This window comes from Coregonus clupeaformis, chromosome 34 (genome assembly GCF_020615455.1).
Source record: "Coregonus clupeaformis isolate EN_2021a chromosome 34, ASM2061545v1, whole genome shotgun sequence".
NCBI lineage: Eukaryota > Metazoa > Chordata > Actinopteri > Salmoniformes > Salmonidae > Coregonus > Coregonus clupeaformis.
In genome coordinates this window covers 30,800,741-30,823,661 of record NC_059225.1, presented here as the reverse complement: position 1 = coordinate 30,823,661, position 22,921 = coordinate 30,800,741, and the positions used below count along the sequence as shown (strand labels likewise).

General features: G+C 42.8%; 1 protein-coding gene across 4 annotated transcripts in view; it reads right to left on the bottom strand.

The window, feature by feature from the left end:
- LOC121550002 (sickle tail protein homolog) overlaps positions 1 to 22,921 on the bottom strand; it is a 186,129-nt gene that overhangs the window by 26,725 nt on the left and 136,483 nt on the right. For all 4 annotated transcript variants that reach the window (XM_041862049.2, XM_045210541.1, XM_045210542.1 and 1 more), the window contains 3 exons: positions 22,640 to 22,832; positions 13,800 to 13,998; positions 10,221 to 10,314 (listed from right to left, as the gene is read on the bottom strand). In XM_041862049.2, coding sequence (XP_041717983.2) covers positions 10,221 to 10,314; positions 13,800 to 13,998; positions 22,640 to 22,832 — 486 coding nt within the window. The remainder of the gene's footprint in view (positions 1 to 10,220; positions 10,315 to 13,799; positions 13,999 to 22,639; positions 22,833 to 22,921) is intronic.

Sequence of the window (22,921 nt, the reverse complement as noted above, 5' to 3'; positions counted from 1 at the left end):
AATTAGTATTTGCTAGCATTGCCTTTAAATTGTTTAACTTGGGTCAAACGTTTCGGGTAGCCTTCCACAAGCTTCCCACAATAAGTTGGGTACATTTTGGCCCATTCCTCCTGACAGAGCTGGTGTAACTGAGTCAGGTTTGTAGGCCTCCTTGCTTGCACACGCTTTTTCAGTTCTGCCCACAAATGTTCTATATGATTGAGGTCAGGGCTTTGTGATGGCCACTCCAATACCTTGACTTTGTTGTCCTTAAGCCATTTTGCCACAACTTTGGAAGTATGCTTGGGGTCATTCTCCATTTGGAAGACCCATTTGCAACCAAGCTTTAACTTCCTGACTGATGTCTTGAGATGTTGCTTCAATATATCCACATAATTTTCCTTCCTCATGATGCCATCTATTTTGTGAAGTGCACCAGTCCCTCCTGCAGCAAAGCACCCCCACAGCATGATGCTGCCACCCCCGTGCTTCACGGTTGGGATGGTGTTCTTTGGCTTGCAAGCTATCCCCTTTTTCCTCTAAACATAATGATGGTCATTATGGCCAAACAGTTCTATTTTTGTTTCATCAGACCAGAGGACATTTCTCCAAAAAGTACGATCTTTGTCCCCATGTGCAGTTGCAAACTGTAGTCTGGCTTTTTTATGGCGGTTTTGGAGCAGTGGCTTCTTCCTTGCTGAGCGGCCTTTCAGGTTATGTCGATATGGAACTCGTTTTACTGTGGATATAGATACTTTTGTACCTGTTTCCTCCAGCATCTATACAAGGTCCTTTGCTGTTGTTCTGGGATTGATTACATACATCTCTAGGAGACAGAACGCGTCTCCCTCCTGAGCGGTATGATGGCTGCGTGGTCCCATGGTGTTTATACTTGCGTACTATTGTTTGTACAGATGAACGTGGTACCTTCAGGCGTTTGGAAATTGCTCCCAAGGATGAACCAGACTTGTGGAGGTCTACAATTGTTTTCTGAGGTCTTGGCTGATTTCTTTTGATTTTCCCATGAAGTCAAGCAAAGAGGCACTGAGTTTGAAGGTAGGCCTTGAAATACATCCACAGGTACACCTCCAATTGACTCAAATTATGTCAATTAGCCTATCAGAAGCTTCTAAAGCCATGACATAATTTTCTGGAATTTTCCAAGCTGTTTAAAGGCACAGTCAACTTAGTGTATGTAAACTTCTGACCCACAGTGAATTATAAGTGAAATAATCTGTCTGTAAACAATTGTTGGAAAAATTACTTGTGTCATGCACAAAGTAGATGTCCTAACTGACTTGCCAAAACTATAGTTTGTTAACAAGAAATTTGTGGAGTGGTTGAAAAACGAGTTTGACTCCAACCTAAGTGTATGTAAACTTCCGACTTCAACTGTACTTTGTATCCCTCATTTACTCAAGTGTTTCCTTTATTTTGGCAGTTACTGGTATGCCTACAGTCGGGAAGGCCGCAGTTTGGGCAGCATGCGTTCCATATATACAACTTGTTGCGTTGTGGCCATAGACATATAATCCATAGAAGGGTTTGTATAACCTCTTACCATGGCAATTTGACTGTTAAACTCATGGGTACACTAGCAATGGATGCCAGTCCTGACTTGAATGGGAACTGCCATCTATGGATTATATTTATTTGGTTGGTTGCGGCTGTCGGTTTGCCTTTTACAGATTTCAAAATACAATCACGGGAAAACCGTACAGTTTGGAAAGCAAACGCCTACTGCTGAAAAGAGAAGACTAATCTGTCTGTAGAACCGATATACATTTTTTTTCCCTCAACAACTCCCAATTCTTTGCTAACAACATCTCTATTTTTCAAAGTACCTCATCTTGAGATAAGCTATTGGCACGACGAGCGCATCAGCCATCACCGTGAGTAGCCTATGGCTTAATCTTCATCAGAGTGCCACTGGAAATAGTATTTTGTAGCCTACTTTAGCCTATGAAATACTGCATATTTCCTCCTAATATTGTACAATCTGTGTGTCGCGTCATTGGCCTGAGCTACTGTTTGAATTCAAGACCAGATTGATCTCAGTTTGTCAGTCAGAGTAGCCAATAATTTTGGTCATTTGTGTGGTATAAAAAAAATATTCAGATGTCTTCTGTCATGTAAATAACGTAGAATTGCATGAAATTCGTTTTTTTAAAGGATGATTTTTTTCTGGACCTATAAAAAATAAAATAACCCCGGGCCTATGATTTCTTAATCGGCCATGTTTACAGTGGTCATTTAACTCTTGAACCAACACTAGAAATGTTACACAGAAAAATCAACACTAGTTAACACTGGCCAATTTGCTGTGTGCTATGAAAGGGACACATCAGCAGGTTTCCATACATTTCAAGAACCTGTTAGAATTCTGAAGAACCGTAGATGCCACGTCAAGAACCCCACACTTAACTCAAAGGTTCTTTATCGGGCGAGAGTTCTCCAAGGAACCTTAAGAGCTGAGGAAGAACCATTTAAGAACCTTTATTTTTTCAGTGTAGATAGATGACCCTACGCAGTGTTTTGCTGCTTTCGGACTCCGAACATTACAAACAACACCGAGTATTTTTAGCCTAGAATAAAACAGTGATGCATAAATAGGCTACTTGACTGTCAGGCATATGTGGCTTATGTTTACTGCAAATTATGTGTTTTATTCCATCACCTCTGTTACAATTCCCTGATGTAAATGAAACAGCCTGACTGGATGCAAGCCTACTGATTAACTGTTGTACACACACACTGCGGAAACTGTCACCGTATGAGCATGGCTACCGCTAACTTATTTAACCCCACTCATATATTTAACCCCCAAAACATTGGGAAACAATCTGTTAGAGGGAAATAAAACTAATGGAGACCAATAGCATACATTATTATTCACTGACTTTACTGTGGATAGACAGCATCAATGCAGTGTGTGTGTGTGTATGTGTCTGATACTTTATTTAGAGAAGACAGTACACTGCTTAGCCCTACTGAGACGTGCAGCAATGTTCTTCCACTCCCATCAAACACTGTGTTTGAACAGGTGCAGCACTTATTTGATCATCGTTCTGTATTTGCCCTTTTCCTAGTATGCCAGGGTTTGCTTTCACAATGAAGAGAAACTGCTAACGAGTGGAGGCATCAGAAAGGCTCTTCTGTCTCGAACATGTTCTAGAAAAACATCTGTACTCTCAGCTTCACATCTGTCAGGAATAAAGCCACTGTTTACCTTGCCTGTGTGTGTGTGTTTGTATGTGTATGTGTGTGTGCACTTCAGTATTAAAATGTATGACTTTGCCCAGTCTGTATTTAAAGGGCACCCTGCCATAAGCTAATGGCTCAACGGCATTGAAACAACAGATCATTCATACAGGTTTACAGTCATTATATTGTATATAATGGTAAAAAATTGGCATGGATCAATGTTGAATGAATTTGATTAATTTGTCAAATTCAACCAGAAAGTATTTGCACACCAGCCACTACAAATATCCACTTTAGTTTTCAGAATACTACAGTGCATTCGGAAAGTATTCAGACCCGTTGACTCTTTCCACATGTTGTTACGTTACAGCCTTATTCTAAAATTGATTAAATCGTTTTTTTCCCTCATCAATCTACAGACAATACTCGATAATGACATAGCAAAAACAGGTTGCAAATTTATCAAAAAAATAAAACGAAAATAATATATTTACATAAGTATTCAGACCCTTTAAAATCAAATCAAATCACATTTTATTGGCCACATGCGCCGAATACAACAGGTGCAGACATTACAGTGAAATGCTTACTTACAGCCCTTAACCAACAGTGCATTTTTTTGTTGTTGAAAAAAGTAAAATAAAACAACAACAAAAAAGTGTTGAGAAAAAAAGAGCAGAAGTAAAATAACAGTAGGGAGGCTATATATACAGGGGGGTACCGGTGCAGAGTCAATGTGCGGGGGCACCGGCTAGTTGAGGTAGTTGAAGTAATATGCACATGTGGGTAGAGTTAAAGTGACTATGCATAAATAATTAACAGAATAGCAGCAGCGTAAAAATATGGGGTGGGGGGGCAGTGCAAATAGTACGGGTAGCCATGATTAGCTGTTCAGGAGTCTTATGGCTTGGGGGTAGAAGCTGTTGAGAAGTCTTTTGGACCTAGACTTGGCACTCAGGTACTGCTTGCCGTGTGGTAGCAGAGAGAACAGTCTATGACTAGGGTGGCTGGAGTCTTTGACAATTTTGAGGACCTTCCTCTGACACCGCCTGGTATAGAGGTCCTGGATGGCAGGATGCTTGGCCCCAGTGATGTACTGGGCCGTACGCACTACCCTCTGTAGTGCCTTGCGGTCGGAGGCCGAGCAGTTGCCATACCAGGCGGTGATGCAACCAGTCAAGATGCTCTCAATGGTGCAGCTGTAGAATATTTGGAGGATCTGAGGACCCATGCCAAATCTTTTCAGTCTCCTGAGGGGGAATAGGCTTTGTTGTGACCTCTTCACGACGACTTGGTGTGTTTGGACCATGATAGTTTGTTGGTGATGTGGACTCCAAGGAACTTGAAGCTCTCAACCTGTTCCACTACAGCCCCGTCGATGAGAATGGGGGCGTGCTCAGTCCTCTTTTTTTCCCTGTAGTCCACAATCATCTCCTTTGTCTTGGTCATGTTGAGGGAGAGGTTGTTATCCTGGCACCACACGGCCAGGTCTCTGACCTCCTCCCTATAGGCTGTCTCATTGTTGTCGGTGATCAGGCCTACCACTGTTGTGTCGTCGGCAAACTTAATGATGGTGTTGGAGTCGTGCCTGGCCATGCAGTCATGGGTGAACAGGGAGTACAGGAGGGGACTGAGCACGCACCCCTGAGGGGCCCCTGTGTTGAGGATCAGTGTGGCAGATGTGTTGTTACCTACCCTTACCACCTGGGGGCGGCCCGTCAGGAAGTCCAGGATCCAGTTGCAGAGGGAGGTGTTTAGTCCCAGGATCCTTAGCTTAGTGATGAGCTTTGAGGGCACTATGGTGTTGAATTCTGAGCTGTAGCCAATGAATAGCATTCTGTTGGGGCGGTATGCAAATTGGAGTGGGTCTAGGGTTTCTGGGATAATGGTGTTGATGTGGGGCGGCAGGTAGCTTAGTGGTTAAGAGCGTTGTGCCAGTAACCGAAAGGTCGCTGGTTCTAATCCCCGAGCCAACTAGGTGAAAAATCTGTCGATGTGCCCTTGAGCAAGGCACTTAACCCTAATTGCTCCTGTAAGTCGCTCTGGATAAGAGCGTCTGCTAAATAATGTAAATGTGAACCATGACCAGCCTTTCAAAGTACTTCATGGCTACAGACGTCAGTGCTACGGGTCGGTAGTCATTTAGGCAGGTTATCTTAGAGTCCTTGGGCACGGGGACTATGGTGGTCTGCTTGAAACATGTTGGTATTACAGACTCAGTCAGGGACATGTTGAAAATGTCAGTGAAGACACTTGCCAGTTGGTCAGCACATGCTCGGAGTACACGTCCTGGTAATCCGTCTGGCCCTGCGGCCTTGTGAATGTTGACCTACTTAAAAGTCTTACAAACATTGGCTACGGAGAGCGTGATCACATAGTCATCCGGAACAGCTGGTGCTCTCATGCATGCTTCAGTGTTGCTTGCCTCGTAGCGAGCATAGAAGTGGTTTAGCTCATCTGGAAGTCTTGTGTCACTGGGCAGCTCGCGGCTGTGCTTCCCTTTGTAGTCTGTAAAAGTTTTCAAGCCCTGCCACATCCAACGAGCGTCAGAGCCGGTGTAGTACGATTCAATCTTAGTCCTGTATTGACTCTTTGCCTGTTTGATGGTTTATCTGAGGGCATAGCGGGATTTCTTATAAGTGTCCGGGTAAGAGTCCCGCTCCTTGAAAGTGGCAGCTCTACCCTTTAGCTCAGTGCGGATGTTGCCTGTAATCCATGGCTTCTGGTTGGGGTATGTACGTACGGTCACTGTGGGGATGACATCATCGATGCACTTATTGATGAAGCCAGTGACGGATGTGGTGTACTCCTCAATGCTATCTGAAGAATCCCGGAACATGTTCTAGTCTGTGCTAGCAAAACAGTCCTGTAGCTTAGCATCTGCGTCTTCTGACCACTTTTTTATTAACCGTGTCACTGGTGCTTCCTGCTTTAGTTTTTGCTTATAAGCAGGAATCAGGAGGATAGAGTTATGGTCAGATTTGCTAAATGGAGGGCGAGGGAGAGCTTTGTATGCGACTCTGTGTGTGGAGTAAAGGTGGTCTAGAGTTTTTTTTCCTCTGGTTGCACATTTAACATGCTTGTAGAAATTACGTAGAATGGATTTAAGTTTCCCTGCATTAAAGTCCCCGGCCACTAGGAGCGCTGCCTCTGGATTTGCGTTTTCCTGTTCAGTTATGGCCTTATACAGCTCATTCAGTGCAATCTTAATGCCAGTATTGGTTTGTGGTGGTAAATAGACAGCTATGAAAAATATAGATGAAAACTCTCTTGGTAAATAGTGTGGTCTACAGCTTATCATAAGATATTCTACCTCAGGCGAGCAAAACCTAGAGACTTCCTTAGTATTTGATTTTGTGCACCAGCTGTTGTCTTGCCGGAGTCAGCCGTTCTATCCTGCCGATGTAGCGTATAGCCCGCTAGCTGTATGTTGTCCATGTCGTCGTTCAGCCACGACTCGGTGAAACATAAGATATTACAGTTTTTAATGTCCCGTTTGTAGGATAACCGTAATCTTAGGTCATCCAATTTATTCTCAAATGATTGAACATTGGCTAATAGGATTGATGGAAGAGGCAGTTTACTCGCTCGCCGTCGGATCCTTACAAGGCACCCCGACCTACGTCCACGATATCTCCATCTCTTTCTCATGTGAATGACGGGGATTTGGGCCTTGTCGGGTGTCTGTAGGATATCCTTCGCGTCCGACTTGTTGAAGAAAAAATCTTTGTCCAATACGAGGTGAGTAATCGCTGTCCTGATATCCAGAAGCTCTTTTTGGTTATAAGAGACGATGGCAGAAACATTATGTACAGAATAAATTACAAATAACGCAGAAAAACACACATAATAGTACAATTGGGTAGAGGGCTGTAAAACGGCAGCCATCTTCTCCGGCGCAGTACTTTGTTGAAGCACCTTTGGCAGCGATTACAGCCTCGAGTCTTCTTGGGTATGACGCTACAAGCTTGGCACACCTGTATTTTGGGAGTTTCTCCCATTCTTCTCTGCAGATCCTCTCAAGCTCTGTCAGGTTGGATGGGGAGCGTCGCTGCACAGCTATTTTCAGGTCTCTCCAGAGATGTTCGATCGGGTTCAAGTCCGGGCTCTGGCTGGGCCACTCAAGGACATTCAGAGACTTGTGCTTAGGGTCGCTTAGGGTCGTTGTCCTTTTGGAAGGTGAACCTTCGCCCCCAGTGGGAGGTCCTGAGCGCTCTGGAGCAAGTTTTCATCAAGGATCTCTCTGTACTTTGCTCTGTTCATCTTTCCCTCGATCCTGACTAGTCTCCCAGTCCCTGCCACTGAAAAACATCCCCACAGCATGATGCTGCCACGACCATGCTTCACCATAGGGATGGTGCCAGGTTTCCTCCGGATGTGACGCAGGCCAAAGAGTTCAATCTTGGTTTTATCAGACCAGAGAATCTTGTTTCTCAAGGTCTGAGAGTCCTTTAGGTGCCTTTTGGCAAACTCCAAGCGGGCTGTCATGTGCCTTTGACTGAGGAGTGGCTTCCGTCTGGCCACTCTACCATAAAGGCCTGATTGGTGGAGTGCCGCAGAGATGGTTGTCCTTCTGGAAGGTTCTCCCATCTCCACAGAGGAACTCTGGAGCTCTGTCAGAGTGACCATCGGGTTCTTGGTTACCTCCCTGACCAAGGCCCTTCTCCCCGGATGCTTAGTATGGCCGGGCAGCAAGCTCTAGGAAGAGTCTTGGGGGTTCCAAACTTCTTCCATTTAAGAATGATGGAGGCCTCGGTGTTCTAGGGGACCTTCAATGCTGCAGACATTTTTTGGTACCCTTCCCCAGATCTGTGCCTCAACACAATCCTGTCTCAGAGCTCTATCGACAATTCCTTCGACCTCATGGCTTGGTTTTTGCTCTGACATGCACTGTCAACTGTGGGATCTTATATAGACAGGTGTGTGCCTTTCCAAATCACGTCCAATCAATTGAATTAACCACAGGTGGACTCCAATCAAGTTGTAGAAACATCTCAAGGATGATCAATGGAAACAGGATGCACCTGAGCTCAATTTAGAACCTCATAGCAAAGGGTCTGAATACTTATGTAAATAAGGTTGTTTTTTATTTGTAATACATTTGCAAAAAGTATGGGGTATTATGTGTAGATTGATGAGGGAAAACATTTATTTAATCAATTTTAGAATAAAGCTGTAACGTAACAAAATCGTCACACCCTGATTTTGTAGTTTATTTTGATACATTGATCTTTATGGCATTTTGTAATTGTATTTTGTAATTTTTGCCCATCCCTGGATGAGATCAAAGTCCATAGCCTAACTCATATGTTCTGTGTTAAAGGGACAATCTAGGATTCAAACAACATCACAGTGGTCACCGCCTTTTAAAGAGACAGGCGACTTCAACTCAATCGCACACCAGTGCCTAGGCCAGAACAAATATACTCAAACCTGTGCGCATGTGTGTGTGCAACCTGTGTGTGAGTGTGTGTGTGTGAGTGTGTGTGTGTGTAAGACAATGTCCATAGGTCTCTTGGAGTAGTCCAGTAGTCTAGTAGTCTAGAGAGACAGACAGTGTGTGAATTGCTCCTGAGGGTTAAACAATGACAGAACTGATAAGACAGTTCATGAGAACTGGGTTGCGTAATGTTACGTATTCATGCAGTGTGTGTGTTCACTTTTTATAACACTGCTCATAAAATATGTCTACTCCCTGTTAAACAGTCAACAGTAGTGCGATCAATAGTTATTTCTTGAGTTTTCTGCAGTAGTTGTTTTAGAAATAGTGGCTTCTCCTTTGTGTCCTATATGTTCCAGTCATTTCAGTAAAATACTTTACAGTGTATGCATACATAGGTAATAGAGGCAGACTGAAGCACAGTTTCATAAATAAGAATCAATCAAAAGTAGTCCCTAGACCTAACACTCAATGCTACTTTACTCTACTACTAAAGCAAAACACTACAGAATCTGACAACACACTCCACCTCCCATAAAGCAAAGCTGCCGTCTCCCAACAAAGACGCAATGCATTATGCTGGGGTTCATTGAAAGGGTTATTGTGATTGTAATAACTGCAATAATACTCCTGTCTGTGTCCCAAATGGCACCCTATTCCCTATATAGTGCACTTCTTTCAACCAGGACCCGATAGGGGTCTTGGCAAAAGTAGTGCACTACACAGGGAATGCGGGCCATATTCTGCATGGCAATCCACATGGACACTCCTCTTGGCTAGATAGATAAAGCATCCAAGAGGATTAGGGAGGACAGGGGTCAGTTGATCAGAAAGGATTTGGGGAAGAACACACGAGGAATGAGGTCTTTGCGCGTTAGTTCCGTTACATCAGCAGGAAACCAACATGCGGAGAGCAGGCGACAGCCTTGTGGGAGATTAGCAGGAGATTGGAGAAGAATGGACAAGGAAAAGCCCCGTGAATGTAGTTCAATTCTTTTCGGAGAGCTGCGCTAAAGCACACACAAGGCTCCCTCGATCCCCCCGAAATTAGGCACAGAGAACAGAAGACCCCCCATAAACAGATTAAGGAAGACGGGGGGAGGTTGGGGGTCATTCCTCTACCCAGATGCTGAGAAGGAGGGATGATAGGTAGGGTAGGAGAGAAGAGGGTAGAGGAGGATAGGAGGAGAGGAAGAGGTAGGGCCCCCATAGACTGTGTTATTTATACATTAGACTGACTAGACTGGCCTATACTGGAGCTGTCTCCGTGGGAATGGCTGGCATGTTGCCCATAATAATACCCATCATAAATACTGTACCTTTTTTACAAAAGCACCACAGCAGGTATTAGACTCTTTATCTTCCTTTGCTCAGACAGGAATTAAAGATGTACTATACAGAAATCGCTCCGCCATTTCCTGGTTGCCAAAATTCTAATAGTTGGCCTAATTTCAGTTTATGTGACAAAACAAGCAAGTATAGTGTAGAGAATCATTGTACCATCTAAACTGCTGTGAAATATATTTTCCATTAAAAAAATATTGTATTTTCAGCTGTTTGAAGCTGGTGTCAAAAAAACCGAAAGTAAAGTACTCACCCTGGCATCCCCGTTGGTGGGTCTTGGGCCGTGACTGAAGGCTTGTGCGGGGTCCTTGTGGTACACCTTCAGGCAGGAGTGATCCACGATATTCCTGTAGTGAAAAACATCCAAAGTTTGATGAGGAGCCCAGATTATATCACTATCGGACAGCGGTCTGTCTCCACTAGCCCTGGGACTCCTATACCGAGACATTGGTGTGTAATCTGACAAGGCTATGTCATACACAGTACGTGGTCTGGTGTACTGACTGTACACTGGCTGAGACATCACGGTGCTGTGTCAAAAAGTCTCCAATAAGCCCAAAAGTTGTCCAGTAGTGTTAGGGTGAATAGTTTTCCTCTTTTAAATAAATCTCCTTTATAAAGCCCCTAAGTAAAGATCTCTCTGTCTAGATGTGTTCTGAGTCAGCTAGTACTCCTGTGCTATACTGTACCAGTCTGCGAGGAACGAACATGTGACAACTTTTACAGCCCTGATAAAAAAGATGACGGCTAGTCACAAAGTCAACATCCCACCACCACAAGAACAATACAGAAAGAGAACACTTGCTTTTTCCATTAGAGCCTTCAAAATGGAGTATAATTGCCCAGTGTGCTGAAAGCTTGTGCTCTACCGAAATTCAAATATACTATAATCCAATATAGTCACTAAACAGCTTCTGTATGCATTGTCAAATCATTCCCTGGGTAATCCATATACAGTGCATTCGGAAAGTATTCAGACCCCTTGACTTTTCCCACATTTTGTTACGTTACAGCCTTATTCTAAAATTGATTAAAATGTTTTTTTCCCCTCATCAATCTACACACGATACCCCATAATGACATAGCAAAAACAGGTTTTTACACATTTTAGCAAATTTATTTAAAAAAGAAAGAAACTGAAATATTACATTTATTTAAGTATTCAGACCCTTTACTCAGTACTTTGTTGAAGCACCTTTGGCAGCGATTACAGCCTCTTCTTGGGTATGATGCTACAAGCTTGGCACACCTGTATTTGGGGAGTTTCTCCCATTCTTCTTTGCAGATCCTCTCAAGCTCTGTCAAGTTGGATGGGGAGTGTCGCTGCAGAGCTATTTTCAGGTCTCTCCAGAGATGTTCGATCGGGTTCAAGTCCATGCTCTGGCTGGGCCACACAAGGACATGCAGAGACTTGTCCCGAAGCCACTCCTGCGTTGTCTTGGCTGTGTGCTTAGGGTTGTTGTCCTGTTGGAAGGTGAACTTTCGCCTCAGTCTGAGGTCCTGAGCACTCTGGAGCAGGTTTTCATCAAGGATCTCTCTGTACTAGGCTCCGTTCATCTTTCCCTTACATTTTACATTTACATTTTAGTCATTTAGCAGACGCTCTTATCCAGAGCGACTTACAGGAGCAATTAGGGTTAAGTGCCTTGCTCAAGGGCACATCGACAGATTTTTCAACTAGTCAGGTCGGGGATTAGAACCAGCGACCTTTCGGTTACTGGCACAATGCTCTTAACCACTAAGCTACTTGCCGCCCCTTGATCCTGACTAGTCTCCCTGTAGCTGAAAAACATCCCCACAGCATGATGCTTCCACCACCATGCTTCATTTTAGGGATGGTGCCAGGTTTCCTCCAGACGTGATGCTTGGCATTCAGGCCAAATATTTCAATCTTGGTTTCATCAGACCAGAGAATCTTGTTTCTCATGGTCTGAGAGTCCTTTAGGTGGATTTTGGCAAACTCCAAGCTGGCTGTCATGTGCCTTTTACTGAGGAGTGGCTTCTTTCTGGCCACTCTACCTTAAAGGCCTGATTGGTGGAGTGCTGCAGAGATGGAACCTTCTGGAAGGTTCTCCCATCTCCACAGAGGAACCCTGGAGCTCTGTCAGTGTGACCATCGGGTTCTTGGTCACCTCCCTGACCAAGGGCCTTCTCCCCCGGTTGCTCAGTTTGGCCGGGCAGCCAGTTCTAGAAAGAGTCATGGTGGTTCCAAACTTCTTCCATTTAAGAATGATGGAGGCCTCTGTGTTCTTGGGGACCTTCAATGCTGCAGAAATTTGTTGGCACCCTTCCCCAGATCTGTGCCTCGACACAATCCTGTCTCGGAGCTCTACGGACAATTCCTTCGACCTCATGGCTTGGTTTTTGCTCTGACATGCACTGTCAACTGTGGGACCTTATATAGACAGGTGTGTGCCTTTCCAAATCATGTCCAATCAATTGAATTTACCACAGGTGGACTCCAATCAAGTTGTAGAAACATCTCAAGGAAGATCAATGGAAACAGGATGCACCTGAGCTCAATTTCGAGTCTCATAGCAAAGGGTCTGAATACTTATGTAAATAAGGTATTTCTGTTTTTAATTTTTTAATACATTTGCAAAAGTTTTTCAAAAACAGTTTTTGCTTTGTCATTATGGGGTATTGTGTGTAGATTGATGAGGAAACATTTTTATTTAATCAATTTTAGAATAAGGCTGTAATGTAACAAAATGTGGAAAAAGTCAAGGGGTCTGAATACTTTCCCAATGCACTGTATGTATGGTTGGATTTTATGAAGTGTTGTCTCCCATAAACACACCCATAGTACCAGGAAGTGGGTGATTGGTGACATGACTGTGTGTGGGGATGACTGTGAGGACAAGAAACCCTGGTCAGTGTTGTCTTATTAGTCATACCCCGGTGAACAATTGAAAAGAGCAGAGACAGTGGGGACAACTTACGCAACAGAACCTCACTGGTGTTTGTTTTTCTCTGTGTGTTAAAAGAAAGGCAGGCTAATGCTAATGCTACATGTGCCTGTGCAAATAGACACTTATAATGCGTCCCAAATGGCACCCTTATTCCCTATTTAGTGCAGTACTTTTGACCAGTGTTCCCTTGTGCCCTGGTCAAATGTAGTGCACCAAATAGAGAATATGGACCATTTGGAACGCAGACCAAGTGTCTCTTTGCACAGGCACATGTTTCTGCACAGAGAAGACAGCCATACTGTGGCCACCATTGCTACAGCTCTCTCGCACACTTTAAATCTGTGGCTCTGGAAGAAACAAGACTGTTTATGGGTTCTTGTCCAATCCTTTTGTCCTGTCAACTGAGCAGGAAGGAAACGTTTAAAAACACATGAAGTCACCCACAATAGAACCTTCCACTTTCCGTCACGTGGGACAACATTTGAGAAAGTAGAGATTCTGATACTGTGCTTACGACCCAAATGGCACCCTATTTTCTATGTAGTGCATTTTATGTAGTGCACTAGATAAGGATTAGTGTGTCATTTGGGACTCAGACACTGTGTTGTTTGGGTTTGTTTTGGTGTTGGTGGAACTAAAGCTTCCACGACAGTAGGGCTCCACATCCTGAGGCCTTTCATCCACACAGCTATTGGGTTGACTGGGAAGTTCAGAGGGTCACTTCCTGTGTTGAGTAAGTTGAGCTCATTAGACAGGAAGAGCCTAAGGAGGGGAGAGAGGAAGGCTGCTGGGTAACCCTGAGGACCTTACAGGGGTGAGACTGAGACATAAGGAAGCAAACCCCAAATGACCTTCTCTAGCTAACCCAGTGTGGGAAAATAGAGACGAAACACACACACGCAGTGTACACACACACACACCTGACGTCAGTAAGCTCGTAGTACATGTTCCTCATGTCATCTTTGACGTAGACGGCCACACTGGGAGACTCCAGCATCTTCATGGTGAGCTGCTGGGGGAAGGCACTCACAAACAGAGCCCTGATGGTGTCTCCACTGGTGATCTCATTGGGCATCCGGATCTGCTTGGTCTCGTCTCCATACTGCAGGTACAGCACACCTGGGAAGCAGGGAGGGAGGAGAGAGGATTACCAAAAAGATAATGATTGGTTGATGATGATCGGGTGGCTGTTAACCATGTACAGGAACACGACATTAGTGTTATGGGCCATGATCAAAAGTAGTGGACTATATAGTGAATAGGGTGCCATTTGGGATGCATACTTTGTGTACTGTGGGCCACATGAGTTGTATGCAGTCTGACATACAGCACTATCTTTAGTGTATTTACATTGAGTAAAATACCAGATGTTTCCAGTAGCATAATACAAGATCCTACAGACTCCTCTAAAGAGAGAGAGGATTAATCCAGGAATTAAGTGCTGAGCCACTCTATGGCAAATACATCTATGGCTCTATAATTAATACTAGGGCTTCCTTGTAACAACTTAACAAAGTCAGTTTGTGAACTAACACGCTCTTTCCCTGGTGTACTGTTACAGTGGCTTGCGAAAGTATTCACCCCCCTTGGCATTTTTCCTATTTTGTTGCCTTACAAGCTGGAATTAAAATTGATTTTTTGGGGGTTTGTATAATTTGATTTACACAACTTGCCTACCACTTTGAAGATGCAAAATATTTTTTCTTGTGAAACAAACAAGAAATAAGAAAAAAAAACACAAAACTTGAGCATGCATAACTATTCACCCCCCCAAAGTCAATACTTTGTAGAGCCACCTTTTGCAGCAATTACAGCTGCAAGTCTCTTGGGGTATGTCTCTATAAGCTTGGCACATCTAGCCTCTGGGATTTTTTCCCATTCTTCAAGGCAAAACTGCTCTAGCTCCTTCAAGTTGGATGGGTTCCGCTGGTGTACAGCAATCTTTAAGTCATACCACAGATTCTCAATTGGATTGAGGTCTGGGCTTAGACTAGGCCATTCCAAGACATTTAAATTTCCCCTTAAACCACTCGAGTGTTGCTTTAGCAGTATGCTTAGGGTCATTGTCCTGCTGGAAGGTGAACCTCTGTCACAGTCTCAAATCTCTGGAAGACTGAAACAGGTTTCCCTCAAGAATTTCCCTGTATTTTGAGCATTCCATCATTCCTTCAATTCTGACCAGTTTCCCAGTCCCGTCCGATGAAAAACATCCCCACAGCATGATGCTGCCACCACCATGCTTCACTGTGGGGATGGTGTTCTCGGGGTGATGAGAGGCCTTGGGTTTGCGCCAGACATAGCGTTTTTTTTGCTGGCCAAAAAGCTCAATTTTAGTCTCATCTGACCAGAGTACCTTATTCCATATGTTTGGGGAGTGTCCAACATGCCTTTTGGCAAACACCAAACGTGTTTGCTTATTTTTTTTCTTTAAGCAATGGCTTTTTTCTGGCCACTCTTCCGTAAAGCCCAGCTCTGTGGAGTGTACGGCTTAAAGTGGTCCTATGGACAGATACTGCAGATGATCCTAATACGACGTGCGTTATTTGATGACTGGTCGTGCGTCGCAAATGGAACACTATTATTCCCTTTATAGTGCACTACTTTTGACCAGGGCCTATAGGGAATAGGTTGCCATTTGGGACACACATTGGGCTTCATATTCTATTTCACATGCAGTATTTGTAACATTCCCTAAAAACCAAACTTTATTAGCTCCGGAGACTTTGGACAGCTCAATTCTAAGATGGAGTCGGATTGCAGGACTGTATGTGGTTGTTGATTGTCTGGTTTCACTCACTAAATCAGAACCAAATGGCGTGGCTGCACAGCAAATGGACAGAGAAGTTCAGACTTTGGCTGCATCCCAAATGGCACCCTAGTAACTAAATTTGAGCTAGGTTGCTATAGCAGGAAAGTAATCCTGCAGCAACAGGAAATGTACATTATTGTGTGGATTATAATTAATTGACATTTCTGTAGGGGTTGATACATTTTCCGTAAGGGAAAATCAACTCTGGAATTTCAAAGGGGAAATTACAAACTGACATTTTCTGCATTGCAGGAAAGTTCTCCTGCAACAGGGTGATCAAATTAAGATCATACATCTGTATTCCCAATATAGGGCACTACTCTTGAGCAGAGCCCTATGGACTCTGGTGAAAAGTAGTGCACTACATAGGGAATGAGGTGCCATTTGGGACGTATACATAGTTTCTAGAGCTTGCAAGGCTTTACGACAGTCAGATCCTATTCAACACTCTACTCTAATGTTTTTCCAAATGGAACCAAATCACCTTAAATTACGATAATTTCAAATGCAGAATAATAAAGAGAGTTATTTAAATTTCCTCGTTTCTACAATCTAAAATGCAGTACAGCAATAAATAAATATCAAAAAGTTATCCCAAAACAACTACTACAATACTGTAGTATAAGCATAATGTAGCACTACTATACATTTAAAAAATTTTACATTTACATTTTTTGTCATTTAGCAGACGCTCTTATCCAGAGCAACTTACAGGAGCAATTAGGGTTAAGTGCCTTGCTTAAGGGCACATAGACAGATTTTTTCACCTAGTCGGCTCGGGGATTAGAACCAGCGACCTTTCGGTTACTGGCACAACGCTCTTACCCACTAAGCTACCTGCCGCCATACATAACACTATGCTGTAAGTAACATCGAGAGAATACAGAAACTCACTTGAATTAGTAAATCCTACTGTAGATGTCAGCTACTGTAGCTCCAATGTTGTGTTAAGAAATCCTCTGACTGAAGGCACTACTTCCACTGGTACAGGGCTCTTACGGAAGACCAGACGTCTCTGGGGACACGACTGTGTGTATGTGTGTGTGGGAGGCTACGGGGTGAAGTTTTCCCTAGGTTCAGATCTAGGATCAGTTTACCCTCGCCCAATTCTACATTTAACCATTAATGGGGAAAAAGCCTACCTTGCCCAAGATCAGTGTTTAGGGGCAACTTTCACCCTACTCCGTATGGGAGGGCCACCAGTGGAATGCTGGGTAATGTGCCCTCTTTTCTCCACCCCTTCATCACCCAATAACCCCCGCTGCTAGCATAACGCTTTCTCCTGCTGTGTCTGCAAATGTCTGCATTTCAACCTAAGCAAGAGGCCTCTTTTGGCACAGAGCAGCATGCGAAATGACTTGTAAATGTAAACTACACATTCAGAGGCACTCAAAATAAATGAAATTACAATTACTCAACCTAAAGTCACTTCAAACTAAGATATGTGCTTACATTTTGAAATACCATTTTAAGAAGCACAATCCTGAGAGGCTCAGAGGTTGACTACATGTTGTGATTGTGAGAGTTCTAGCACTCTCTCGGTTTAGGTCAGCAACGTTAAATGACTGGCTCTTAGAAGAACCAGCGTAACATTACTGCAGCTATGCGGCAGTGTATTAATGCAACTATTTCCACACAACTGAAGGCTTTGTCATACTGAAGTGCCCTCTGCCTTGATAGCAAACACCATTTCTAATGCTGTCAATACCCATACGAAAAAAAATACATTTCAATATATTTAACGTCACGTAAAATGATTTGCTAAAATGCATGTATTGCCTTAAAATGTATTCCAGAGATGCATGTACATACATTTGCATCTTTGCTCAAGTGCATATGTAATGCCTGACAATATTCCAGAAATGCATGGCTATGACATCTACAGGGGGGCCAAAGTGATTCTTCATTCGGCTAATACTCTTTACGTATTGATCAATGGAGATAATTTGGGGGGACATCGGCCCTCCAACTGGTAATTACTAGTTAAATCAGCCATGAATCTCCTTGTGACAGGGAATGGAAGCTTGTCATGTGCAACAGGGAGGGGCAATTGAATGCAAGATTCACAAAACATTGTTACTTGTTAAAACATTTCTAGCCTGTCTATCTATGGGTAACAGGGTTGATGTGTTATGCTCGACCAGAAAATGGCCAAAAAGAGTAGAACCAGCTCATGCTTTTACACTATGATTTGACTATTAGATGTTCAATGTTTCTTTTCAAATAAGTATTTAAAAAGGAATAGCTTCACCATATTAAAACGAGAGTTCAGTTCACGTAACAGGGTTGACCTTAAAATGAGGGACAGACGTAAATGAATCACTAATCACATGAAATAAATCATAATCTTAAAAAATTACTTTGTCAATGCAACGAAATAACAAGGGCTTTGCAAGGATGGTGAAAACTTTGAGTATTTGTTGGGGTTAGTGGGTTAAAATCTTCCTAGAAGTCACAGAGGATGCACGGACGGACAAAATGCCGAATTTTTCCACTTTAGCAAGTCTTTATTCATATTGAAAGTCAGATGTATTGAATTCTCCATGTGGTCTACATTAAAGGGCACATCATTTCATATAACAGGCTTTTAAAATTCAAAACTGGTGCATAATTTCTACTTAACATATCAAAGGGATGCAAAAGGCACTCATTTCCTGGAACGACCCAGTACACGTTAAGTTCTGCCCGTTGGACGTTGGTTGCAACGCTCTTGTCAAGTTTGTTTGTTTATTTGTCATACGCACATGAAAGACATGGAGTCACTACATGAACGATAATGTATCATGTTTGTAGTCATTTTTGTAGTCATTTAAATGCATGTTAGTGCTTTTGGTATGCTTTGGTATGTGTCAAGTACAATAAAAATGCATTTTGACCAAATATATTGTAGCGGCGGCAGCGTTTTAGAAGACTTGGAGACTACTTGTTGGGGTGTGGCTTTGTCGTAGTGCTTTTTGGCCTCCCATGAGACAGATTGTCATGCCAGTTAATGTGTTATGTTGTGTTCTGGGATGAAAGGTTAGCCTTGTATACTGCCAGTGCTGCAGTCTTAATTGGACTGACGTAAGTGAATGTGATACCAAAGAGCCTACTGAAGTGTAATTGTTAAGACAGTCACCATTATGTTACAATATGATTTGGTGAATTATTTTTATTTTCTTATAAATACATTTAAATGCAGTTTGTAATATATTTACAAACATTTCTGAATATATTGATAAATACATGTGAAAATATGTTCTAAAATACATTCTTTAAATGTATTTCAGAATGTATTTTGAAATACATTACATTTCAGCCATGGGTGGGCCTAGGAGGGCCCACTTGAGACCCACCCACTGGGGAGCCAGACCAAGCCAATCAGAATGAGTTTTTCCACACAAAAGGGCTTTATTACAGACAGAAATACTCCTCAGTTTCATCAGCTGTCCAGGTGGCTAGTTTCAGACGATCCCGTGGGTGAAGAAGCCAGATGTTGAGGTCCTGGGTTTGCATGGTTACACGTGGTCTGCAGTTGTGAGGCCGGTTGGACGTACTACCAAATTCTCTAAAACGACGTTGGAGGCAGCTTATTGTAGAGAAATGAACATTAAATTCTCTGGCAACAGCTCTGGTGGACATTCCTGCAGTCAGCATCCCAATTGCATGCTCCTTCAAAACTTGAGACATCTGTGGCATTGTGTTGTGTGACAAAACTGCACATTTTAGAGTGGCCTTTTATTGTCCCAAGCACAAGGTCCACCTGTGTAATGATCATGCTGTTTAATAAGCTTCTTGACATGCCACACCTGTCAGGTGGATGGATTATCTTGGCAAATGAGAAATGCTCACTAACAGGGATGTAAACAAATTTGTGAACAAACTTAGAGAGAAATACGCTTTTTGTGCTTATGGAACATTTCTGGGATCTTTTATTTTACCTCATGAAACATGGGACCAACACTTTACATGTTGCGTTTATATTTTTATTCAGTATAGAACCATACATAATATTTCCCAGCATGCTCTATTGCAGGGAGATTTTCTGAATAGTTTATTTTACTGTAATATGTGTTTTTACATGATTGGTTGATTAATTTGATGCTACGCAAAGATAAATAACATTCAGTTGGCTAAACTAATCCAATCTATTAGTAATTGGATTTATTGTACCCAGATGGTGGTTCCAGTTTAGAGGATTGAGGTAGTCTCAATATTCCATATTCCCTACCCTGGCTGAATGCAGGTTGTGGGTGATTAAGAATTCCACTTGTTGGCTATCCTTACGCTGGCTGGATTCCAAAATAAATTAAACATTACTTTGCAAGCCAGCATAATCTGACTGGCAGGCCTGACTTGGCCTGTAAACCAGGAGATTCCTAACACCACTATGTTAGGGTATAATTATGCACTCAAAGAAAGGCCTTATGATATATGTAATGAATTGTCATAAATAATGTAATTTTAAAGGCTAATAAGGCTGGTGGAACTGTTCATAGAGATTTCTAGGAAGAACCGTCCAAAGATAAAAGGTTTCTCGTAGACGGTTCTATGAAGAACCTTTTGATGATAAAATGGTTCTTGGTAGAACCCTTCATAGAGTTCTAGGTAGAACCATATACAGGGGGCTCTTTGAAGAACCCTACATAGAAGGTTCTAGATAGAACCTAGCAACAAAAAGGGTTCCCCTATGGGCACAAACTGAAGAACCCTGTTATGGTTCTATTTAGCACCTTTTTTTCTAAGAGTGTAGCAAGGGGGGAAGAGCCTCCATAGCAACCATTTTTGTTTGCCATAACAACCTGCAACGCTCTGGAGCTATCAACCAGAACTTTGGTAGTTTTGCTTTAAATGGTAGATAATACGAATAGAACTAATGACCAGAGAACGCCTAAAATTGCACTTGACAACCAGTGTTAGTGAATGTAGCATCACCTTTTGATTAAAAATTGATGGTTTGGGAAAGAATCTTGCTTTTTAATGCTGGTAACCTGTTGTATAAAAGCAATAATATACTTGAGTCTATGTGTTTTGAAATTTTTATCATGGCTGTGATGGTCTATGCCACTGGGTTTCGCCTCGTGGCTATGACCACAGCTCCTGTTGCTGCTGGAGTGAAACATGTGCTTTTATAAGCCCAATCATTACACAACAATTCAAGTGGATAGGCAACAGTAGGCAGGCTTCAGCGTGTCACACTTTACAATTTGAGCTGGAGGCAGTAACCAATGCATTTTGAAAACATTCTTAATTGCGTGAAACCTGAATATTTTACTTCATATTATGAAGTACTCTAGCCAAAAGCCTTTTCTTTAAACGTGGAGGCAATTATTTTATTTCTGTCACATGAAACCGCTCACATGTGAGGTGCGCTTTTGACAATGGTGTTTTCCTGCTAATTGCATTATGGAACGAACATTTGCGCGTAGTCTACTGCCGTGTGCGCATTGCTCCACTTATAATGTGAAGAAATTATAGTTTATTAACATTTTAAGCTAAACGTACTGGGCCTGGTTCCCCAAAAACAACTTTAAGGCTAAGTTCATTGTTAGAACCTTCATAGCAGCATCGTTAAATCTCAGAGCTGTTTCGCAAAACCATCGTTATTAACGTTGCACTTGAAAATTCTCGTAATCTAATGCCTGCCTCAGACCACCTGTAGAACAGCTAAGTGTGTCATGAGATGCTTTTTTGCCCATTTCATACACAGAAGATCACCACTAAACATAGAATCACATGGTTTATCCGTCTCTCTGTGACCACCAAATTGACTACAAATACAATGTTGTCAATGTCTTTGTAATTGATACAAACAAACAACGTATATTCAAATGAAAACCGAGATGACTGCATTAAAATATAAACAGTAGGCTATAGGCCTATTTCAATCATATTGAATATTTAATGTTCAATCAATTGAGTTGTATTTTGCTACTTGTAGGCTGCTGTCTGTAATTTGTCTCAATATATTTAATGATGTGTAGCCTAACATGTGCTCAATGATGTGCCAAATCTGTGATTTTGTGCATTTTTATTGGGTAAGCATTAGAAGAATAAGCCGCCTCAATATTTTCAGCCGTAGGTGGTAATATCTCTCTAGGAGCTGATCCGTCGTCAGTATTGTGAAATAATTTAAATTTTAAGGAACTATTTTAATGGAGAAAGCTGATCCGAGAGCAGCGCTCCCTTTCTTTTCGATCAGCATCGACACATGCTGCAACGACCCGCTTATCTGAGTGGTGTTTTGGGAAATGCATGTTACATCTTCGGCCGCTGTAAGAAAGATGCATCGTTAAAACCCTTGTAAGCATAAATTCCATCGCTATCGGGAAACCGGGCCCTGATCTGTGGCATCAGCCTCATTGCTTTTGAACGTTTTTTATTAAGTACTTGTATGAATTTGTGATCTATCTTCCCACAACTGTCCCAGAGTCTGTTTGGAATAGGCAATTTCTTTCTAGCACTGAATGACAAGCTGACCAATAGAATAGGTAAACTTTCGTACTATGGGGGATAGTAGATTGACATAGGCTAGTGATTTTGCTGTTCGTTACTCGTCTTGTCTACTGAGGAAAATATAAAATAATCTTCAAAGTGCACATCGGAATTCGGCAAGAAGGACGCACCCTGTTGCATCCTCGGGTTGTATGTTCTGTTAAAATGAGTTACCATAATCTAAATGTGAATTCTGTCATTCTGAGCACCGTGGGTGGACACCCTAATCAGGTTAAGCACCCTATACATATGGGTCTGGTAAATTTCTCAAATGTCTGGTAAATTAAAATGCTGCCGGTCAAATGTCCGGAAACCCTGGTGTATGTGTAGTAAGTGTGTGTGTGTATTTTTTTAGCCAGGCTGGGTTGTGCAAGCTGTGTCTGTCCGTGTGTGTGTGAGAAGCAGTCCTTGGTGTAGTTGTGGTTAATTGCATCATAAGAGCATCAAACACAGTGTGGTTATGTTGTGGTCCCCTACCTAGCGAGCGGTCCCTGGTCTGGTTGGTGGAACGCACTACGGGCAGGCTGGCGCGGGAGCGGCTGCCTCTGGTGAAGGTGGTGGGGGCATCAGCCTCTGACATGGTGTCCAGAGACTCCAGGGAGGCCAGGGAGAGGTGCTCAGCCTGCTCCCCTACACTGGAGCTGCTGAGGCCGTGTTTAGGGCTTCTGCTCTGGAGAGGAGAAGAGGAGAAAGAGGTTCAGCAAGAGGGGTCACGATACACAGGGAAAGTTCCAGTAACTTTCCCAAAATGTCCCCCCA